The sequence below is a fragment of the Triticum aestivum genome, chromosome 1A (assembly GCF_018294505.1).
Source record: "Triticum aestivum cultivar Chinese Spring chromosome 1A, IWGSC CS RefSeq v2.1, whole genome shotgun sequence".
In the NCBI taxonomy this organism is placed as follows: Eukaryota; Viridiplantae; Streptophyta; class Magnoliopsida; order Poales; family Poaceae; genus Triticum; species Triticum aestivum.
This window is the reverse complement of record NC_057794.1, coordinates 415838897-415848231: the sequence shown is the minus strand read 5'-3', so window position 1 is coordinate 415848231 and position 9335 is coordinate 415838897. Positions and strand designations below refer to the sequence as shown.

Genomic DNA, 9335 nt, shown 5'->3' with positions numbered 1-9335 from the left:
GCGCAATCAATCCCCCCACTTGTTGTGCCAATAACACATGAGAGTACACGCGCCCAATATTATTGTGGGCAAAATATTAACGTTCCCGGGCTGGGCGATATGGTAATAACCGAGGAGCATATTGAGTAGGCTGAAAGGCTCATGATCACTATTGGACAACTCCTCGATATCGAGCCCAGATCTCTAATTAGAGAGGAGGAAATAAAACGGAAATATGTCTGGGGCCAACCTTTGGTCGAGCCAGATGAGGTCAAGAAGCTCCCAACGAGGATGTATGAATTGCATCAATGGTACATGGACATTACCAAGATTTCCAATCGAGAGTCCCTCATGGTGAATGTCAAGAAGGATCATTACTTCCACGAGAAAGCTGTGTCCATTGAGTATTCAGAACTATTTCAGTTATACCATCAAGACGCACATGACAAATCTATCGTCAGTTGCTATTGTCTATAAGTTACTTCTTTCTGTAATTTAAGTCTCAAGCTAGCTGTAGTGATCATTTTGATCAATCATTACCTGTAATTATCCTCACTATATTCTTTTCTGTGGTATTATGCAGGATGAAGATGTATGAAATGAAAAAAGGTGGACGCTATGGCATTGGATTCATTGACCCAAATCCCATTAATGAATACACATGGAAATTAGATGCATATTATGAAAAAAGTGTAGAGGAAAGCATGCTAGAGTTCTTCAAGCGCCTCAATACCAATGAAGATATACTACTTCCTTACAACTTCGAGTGAGTCACATTGTCTTGTACTACAAATTCTGTTTTTGCCTACTAGCTAGCTACATGTTTTTGCTTACATATGCCCGCTTAATTAAGACATGCAAACGTGTGTGCATGCAAATTTTACTGGATCTTGTTAATCATTAAAGTTGATGAAGGAACAGTTGAAATACTAGACTCACTACTTAAAAAAAGCAAGTGATTACACCATCTTGTTTGGGATAGTCAACATGTAATTCAATCATTATTAACTATATCTCGGCCTATTTAGTTCATCATTTCCTGATATGAACTATTTAATAACCCCTTTATTCATTTTCTTTGTCGACGGGCAGGGCTTGGGCAAAGTTCATCAGCGTCACTCCAGGACAATGGAAACGAAAGCTGAAATGGTATCGACCCAAGGTAAGTAATTAAGTAGTACTAGCTAGCTGGCTGCCATCTCTTTAATTATCATGCTTGATTAATTATTATCTGATCAAATTCCATTCTCGTAAAGGTCCTAAAGCAAGCACCCGGGAATAATCTGTGTGCATATTACGTTTGCGAGAACATTCGCATGATGGCGTCCGAAAGGAGCAGATCTCAAAGACAGGACTGGGTACGTTTGTTAGAACACTATTCACAATTTTTACACCATTATCGACATCTAGTCACACAACTAATACACATGCATATTGATCTCCTTCTAAACAGTTCAGAGAGGTGCGGGAGCAGCTCCTAACAGAGGAGCGCATAGAAGCAATTCAAGAGGAAATAGCAGGATTTTTGCTTGACCAGGTCTTAGATCCCAAAGGAGAATACTATTACCCGCTACCGCCCCCATGAACCACTTCCAATTGTCATCGTGCTCCGAAGGCACCAATTAGGCTAATGCCACTGGCTCCGAAGGCACCGATTAGGAGAAATTGTATATAGCTAGCTAATTGTATATATATACATGTGTGTATATATGTGTGAATTAATGGTGGTTGTGAGACATTCGATGATATATATATATATATATATATATACGAAAAATAATTAAATGTAAAACACAAAATTAAATGAAAAAGAAATCATAAACCCAAAACCCGCCAACCTTTTAATACCGGTTGGTGTCACCAACCGATACTAAAGGGCTCCCTGCCCCCGGAGCTGGCTCGTGCCACGTGGTTGCCCTTTAGCACCGGTTCGTGCTGAACCGGTACTAAAGGGGGGGCCTTTAGTGCCCATACTTTTGTGTCGGTTACCGAACTGGCACTAAAGGGCCTTACGAACCGGTGCTATTGCCCAGTTCTGCACTAGTGATACATGCTCAAATATGTTACCTATTCTCTAGAAGAGCGCTAATTCCAAAATAAGCAACGCAAAGCATGTACATTACCCCTAGATGGTATGACCCGAAGGTGAAAATCACGGCATTTGTGTTGACTTGGCCTCTCTGAATAGCCAACTCCTTGACCCACTCTTTCACAATCTGCATTTCAAACATGCATATTGTTCACCAGACGATAAATTACCAAAAGGTAACACCAACTCGCATATGGCAGGAGGAAACAACCACCTTATCAAGCTTCCCCAGCACCTCTTCTTGCCTGGCGGCCTCCTCCTTGCTCTTTTATAGACCCAGCTGGGCCAAAAGCTGCAATTTTGATCAACGAGCAAGGCTTCAATCGGTTCATCTAGTACTTGGTTGAAATAGGAAGGTGAAGAAGACCAGAATATACGAGTTCTGTGGAGTGTTTTTTTCCAGCTCACCATAGAGAATTTGTAGCTGGTAAACTTGGTTGGTGACACATATGATTGTGAAGTTTTTGGTATTTCACCAAGTTTTAGGCTAAAGCTAGACCCAAGTTCTATCTGAAGTCTGAAATGACAAGTTATAATAAGCTCAAGACTGCAGTGACTTTATTCATCCCTATCCAGTATAGTCTACTAGTGCAGAAGTGAATTTGTTGTCAAAATTTACTTGGTTGTAAGCGGGAGGTGACGAACGCCAGAACTATACAACCTGATAGCCCAAGATTCAGATGTTATATGCCATTCATGTTGCTCAGGGAAACTTGGATCAGAAGTTCAGAACCCAAGATTCAGATGGCATGACGTTCGTGACTCCTAGCGAAACGAGAGCGCGCTAGAAACGATAGGGAGGGAGCGGGTGTTACTTAGCTCACTTGGGAAACGAAGAAGTGGCCGGATGCGCGCAAGAGACGATGATACGAAGCGCTCAACTTGGCAGCGCCGGTGGGAATGGCGACTCTAGCAGCTCTAGCACTACTGTTGTGCATCTCCATGACCTCCATGGATGGGTGCACCGCCGCTCAGTACATGGTGGGCGGGCTCGATGCGTGGGGGGTGCCGCCGTCCAGCAAGCCAGACGTGTACGTGCGGTGGGCCAAGTATGTCCCCGTAAAGCTCAGCGACGCCCTCTTCTTCCTCTACCCGCCCAGCAAGGATAGCGCCGTGCAGCTCACCGCCAAGGCCTTCACCGCCTACGACGTGTCTGACCCGCTGCTCAAGCTGGAGGACGGCAACTCCGTCTTCAACCTCACCAAGACCGGGCGGGCCTACTTCAGCAGCGTCGGTGAGGAGGGTTGGGGAAGGAGCTCACCACGGCTCCATGACCTGGATCTGGTGTGAGGGAGGGGGAAGGGGGCTCGCTGTGGTCGGGAGGGAGAGGAAGAGGCGGGCGGCCGGGGCTTCCCGATCTAGATCAAAGTCGAGGAGGTGGGTGGGTGTGTCAGGAGGAAGGGGAGGGGAGAGAATGTGACTAGAGGGAGGGGATAAGGGGTGATAGCAATGGCGCACTGGTAGGGGGTGCGCCATACGTATAGATAGCAATGGCGCATCTCTTACTGGTGCGCCATTACTAGTTAAAATAACTAATGGCACAATTTCCCCTCGTGCGCCACTGCTAAGTCTGGGGAGGTGTGTGGGGCCAGGACAAAACTAGTAATGGTGCACCACACACCAGGTGCGCCATTAGTAATATGGCCACTAATGGCGCACCACATACATGGTGTGCCATTAATGTCCATATTAGCTATAGCCATTTTTGTAGTAGTGAGAGGAGCAAGGAAGGAGAAGAAGCGGAAGAGGCAGAGGAAGGATGGGCGATCGAGGGCTCCGCCCCCTCACATTTATACCAGGAGAAGGCCAACCAGCGCCGCCCACGATCACGTGTAATGATGGTTTTCCTTGCATGTCGCAGGGACTTGTCAAGTCAGGCAGTTACCGAGGTAGCGAGGGGAAGCGGAGACGCCCACATCCAATCAACCTCCACGCATCGACCAAGGCCACAGGATATTGGGGACCGTGGCGATCCGCACTTGACCTTTGGCTTCTCCTCGAAGCCAAGCCCGAGCGCGCCTTGGGCCGAGGGCTACTATCGACATTCTGGGAACGGGGGTCCCCAGACTTGCCTGACTGCGGCCCACGGCATGGCTTTGCTAGCAGGCCTGTACGACCCATCTTCATCAACAAGGAATCAAGACCCTCGCGAGGGGACAAGCCTCATGAGGCGGACGACACAAGACCTCCTCAGGAGCGGTCTCACCAGGCTGGCTCGTGAGGGGCGGAGAGTTCAAAGCCAGGCAAACCTCGCGAGGTTCTCGTGATGTGAGCCATGACGATCGAGACCAGGCGGGCGCCAGCGCGCGCAGCATCCTTGTTTCCTCTTTGGTGCTTAGGGGGCAAGTGCATGCGCGGAGTATCGAGGCATCAAGCAAAGATTTCCATATTGGTGCAACAAGACCAAGACCAGAAGGACAGCAACACGGAGGTCACTGTGGATCCCAAGACGGCGTCACCACCAGAGGCATTAGCAGGCGAAGACTGCTTTTTTAGGATAGCTTGTACTAGTTGTCCCCTTTCAAATTGGCCGTTGTTGGCTCCCTTCCCGCTCAATATTTGGGGAGAGGAACAAGGCTGCTATAAATAGAACTAGCCACCACCGTAGCATGGGAGGGGAGGGATCTAAGATTGGAGCCACCACATCCTTGGCGGCACACCCACCAAGCACAAGAACACCTCAACCTTAAGAGGCTGTTCTTCCCCTTGTACTATTCATCCTCGGCCCAAGAGGCAATCCACTACCACACTGGAGTAGGGTATTACACCACAACGGTGGCCCGAAGCAGTATAAATCTTGTGTCCTTTGGGTTGCGAGTTTGTTGAGTTAGTTTGTGAGATCTTAGCTAAGTTAGGATGTGGATCGATAGGGGGGATATCTTCGCGCGCACCCCAGTGTTCTAACCTTAAGGGTTTTGTCAAAACCCGTGATCCAACACTTTATCCCAGTGAAAAGCACTTATACGAGTGCGAAGTTGGCCAAGATATATATGACCAGGATCGTATGTCTACATGGAGTTCCGAGAACCATTGTATCGGATAGAGGAACACAATTTACTTCAAAGTTTTGGCACTAGCTACACCAGACCTTGAGCACCAGGCTATAGTTCAGTACAGCTTTTCATCCATAGACCGCGAGAGTCAATCAGATTCTGGAGGACGTGTTGAGAGCTTGTGCGCTAGATTATGGATCTAGTTGGGATGATAATTTACCTTACACATAGTTCTCATAGAACAATAGCTACCAAGCTAGTTTGAAAATGGCACCCTTCGAAGCCTTGTATGGAAGGAGTTGCAGGACACCATTAATGTGGGATGAAGCTGGAGACTGTCAGTTGTTTGGACCCGATTTGATCAAAGAGTCCGAAGAGAAGGTTAAGTTGATTCGAGATAGAATGAAGGTAGCTCAGTCCAGACAGAAGAGTTATGTAGACTCAAAACGCAAGGAGGTAGTCTATGAAATTGGAGATAGAGCATATCTTCGTGTGTCACTTCTGCGAGGTGTTAAACGTTTTGGAGTTAAGGGAAAGTTAGCCCCAAGATTTGTAGGACCATACCGAGTTTTGGAACGTATGGGAGAAGTAGGCTACAAGTTGGAGTTACCCGAAGGACTGTCAGGAGTTCATGATGTGTTTCACGTTTCCCAGTTGAAGAAGTGCCACGCAGAGATGGCCGATATCCCTTTGAGAGACACAGTGCCCCTGGAAGCAATTCAGTTGGATAGTGATCTGACCTATGAGGAGAAACCAGTCAAGATTCTCGAGTTTTCCAGCCGAGTCACACGCAGTAAGGTTATCAAGTTTTGCAAAGTTCAGTGGAGCCACCATACGGAGGATGAAGCCACCTGGAAACGAGAGGATGATCTACGGAAAGACCACCCACACCTATTTTCTAGCCAACCCGAATCTCGAGGGCGAGATTCACCTTAAGGGGGGTAGGTTTGTAACATCCCAAATTTCCAATTTGGAATGTTATACATAGGTCATCTTATGCATATCATATTTTATTTGCATTTTGGTTTTGTGATCCTAAAATCCTAATCCACTCAAGGACCCATGGCGAGAGTTGGGGATTTTTTTCATATTTGAATTATTTTTTCAAATATTGAAAAATGGATCATTTTGGTTTTATTATTTTTCTCTTCGAAAATAATCCATCTTAAAAATATATGAGAGGAGATAATATGACTTCTCCAAAGTAAATAAAATATTGGAGGAAAAATGTTAAAATCAAATAAATTATTTTATTTGAATTTTGTTGCTATTTTATTTGAATTAGAAAAATATGCATTTTTTCAAAATTGCATTTTTAGGCCAAGAAAATGTTCACTTTGTTCTAAATATTTTATTTAGACGGTGAAAATTTGTTTTGGCATTTTTAGATTTTTATTTATTTAATTAGGAGTTTTTCTCAGCAGAATCATTTAAAAAAAATTGAACCGACTTACGGGCCGTGCCCGAGCCGGACTCCGTCCGGCCAGGCCTTTATAAGGCGAGGCCCGAGGCCGCCCCCAGCCCACCAGCCGCCGCCCTAACCCTAACCCTGACCCTAGCCGCGCTGCGCCGCCGCCTTTCCCCACCACCGCGTTGGATCTCGCCAGAGCCTCCGCTGTTGACCCCATTGACCGGTCGGTTTTCTCTCGGTTAACCACGATTTTTTTTCTAGTTTGCTGGTTTATTTTCTTAGATAGGTTTTTCATCGGTTTATTTACTTAGCGGATGTTCGTCCATTCGTTTGTTTTAACGAACGTTGTTCGCCGGTTAGGTTCAGACAGCGAACGTTCGTTCGTTAGTTTTTTCTTTTTATTTTATTTTTCGGCCAGGGACCTATCCGCAATTATTTTTATCACAAATTATCCCCTGATCTTCAAACCCTCAACGTTTCTTAACCTTTTGTCCAAATTCTATGAAACTAATGCCAAAATATTCGTCTCGAACCCCTCTTTATGTTTAATCGACTTGAACAAGGTTTTTGACAAATTAAAATTTGGTTGCAAGAAGATTTGTATTCGAAGTTCTTTTGACCGTAGTTTTAGTTCCGTACCTCCGTTTTGTTCGAATCTTTTTGCAAATCGAACCTCTTCAGTTGAACTTCTAGATTTGATCTTCTTATCTGAAGTTTTACCCTTGCATATTTGCTTGAGTGCTTATGTACGCTATCGTTTGTTTGCGATAGAATTCTCGGAGTGCGCAGCATGCTACTATGAGTCACTAGGTTTTGCGGATCATCAGCAAGGCAAGTAACACATTGGTCATGCCCCTTTATTGCCCAGTTTTATGCATTAGTTGCAACCCTCAAACATTGCATGAGTAGAATCTCTTAACATGTCGGTTTGGGAAGTAGATGATGAGGTAGAACCTATTTCCCTTTTATTATCAAATCTTGGGAGTTACTTCTACTTTATGATTATATTGACATGCTATGCTCGTAGACGTGGTTTGGGTTTGAGTGTATCCGTGACAGATGTGAGATTATTAATTAATGGTTTACTTAAGGTGGCTACTTAAATACACATCTGGGTGGATTGGTTGCGGGCACCTCGAGAATCCAGGGTTGTCCTAGGATATCTCGGAGTACCCGTATGATCATCCTATGGTTCGCCACCCAGGCTCAAAGGGATCATAAGATTATTCATGCTAGAAACTTCCGTGTGCAGCCACAAGATATTATGGGATCTAGCATAGTTGAGTATGTTGCATGACCTCTTTCAGTGGTGGGCTAGTAGATGTAGGGGAAAGTAGGTGTAACTGTCCACCTAGAGTAAAGAGTAAATGTTTCTGAAAGACTATGTCTCGGTCATCCGTTTCTCAAACATTATGTAGTGAGAGAAATCCAACAGAGGAGATCGAATCTTGTGGGGAAAAGTGCGCAAACCTCTGCAGAGTAAACAAACTAATCATGGTTAGCCATGTCCCCGGTTATGGACATCTTGAGTATCTGGTTCTTGGAGTATCATGTTGATCTCATCACTCTAAATTAATATGTTGGGTTGTTAATACTGCTCAACAAACTTTGTAGTTAAATAAAATATATTCCTTTGTTGTAGGGAAAAATTGGCTTTTCACACAAACACTACAACCATAGAGCCTCCAACAGCCATATATGCATGTAGTGATAGGATTTACTTGTTTCATTGCTCTACTATGTAATATTGCCAGCATATTCCATGTGCTGACCCATTTTCAGGCTGCAATATATCATGTTGCAGACTTTTCAGACGAGGAGTAAGGTGCGCTAGGTCGTTGTCATGCACTCAACTATGCTGTTGGAGTTGATGGACTCACTTTATCTTCCATGCCTTCCGGTGTTATCATATTTAGATGGACTTAAGCCATATTATTGTATTAAGTTCTCTCTTGATACTATCAATGTAATAAGTGTGCGATTTCTACTTTGTTATAAATCCTTCGAAGTATTGTGTGTGTCAGCATTACCAATCCAGGGATGACACTTAAGCACAGAGACTTGACCGTTTGAGGTTGGGTCGCTACAAGATGGTATCAGAGCACACGTTGAATGTAGGATACGACCACTAATATAAGCCATAGGTCACTCTTCTCTACCCATTTCTGACTTCTCTCCATTTTCTACTCTATAGGATGGCGAACACAAGGAACAAGTTTGCATAGCCGGATGAAGACACACCTTTTGGATGACACTTGAAGGAAGTCACTAGGTACTTGAACATTGGAATACCAAGTTTCACCGGGACCTACACCGCCACTTTACCAGAAGAGGAACGTTGGATGATTTGAGTTCAAGTTCCTGGAAGGACCTTCACGCCAGTAACTGAGCCCATAGAGTTTTCCTTTGATGCACCAACCTAGAGTCTAGGAAAGAGCATGGCAGCCTACAGCGCCATAGGACGCATCGATGAAGTCTATCACAAGGATCTTAAGGACACCATCTACCAGATATGTGGGCACCGAGATGAGAAATGGGAGATGATCAGCTCCAGGAAGGACAGGTCCATTGCAGCTTACATCCAGGAGTTAAACCAGCACATTCGACGCTTGGAAAACCAAATGTGTGCAAGCATGATAGACCTGAAGAAATTGATGGCTAGGAACATGGAGCTAGAAGAAGAACTCAAGTCTACACGCGACGGATATGAGGAGGAAATCACAATACTGGTGGAGATGAATGACGACCTGACAAGGAAGCTAGGAGTATTCATGGGAGAACCTGCGCCATGAGGAGATGATGACCATCCCAAGGACTACATCATCATCGACGACACCGACTCTGACCCCAGTGATGATGATTA

General features: G+C 45.0%; 1 protein-coding gene across 1 annotated transcript; it reads left to right on the top strand.

Annotated features, from left to right (window-relative positions):
- The first annotated feature begins 1107 nt into the window (after positions 1-1107).
- LOC123186962 (uncharacterized) lies at positions 1108-3358 on the top strand. The gene is made up of 2 exons (XM_044598733.1): positions 1108-1141; positions 2958-3358. The coding sequence occupies exons 1-2, from the start codon at positions 1108-1110 to the stop codon at positions 3356-3358; spliced, it is 435 nt and encodes a 144-aa protein (XP_044454668.1).
- Positions 3359-9335: the final 5977 nt, after the last annotated feature.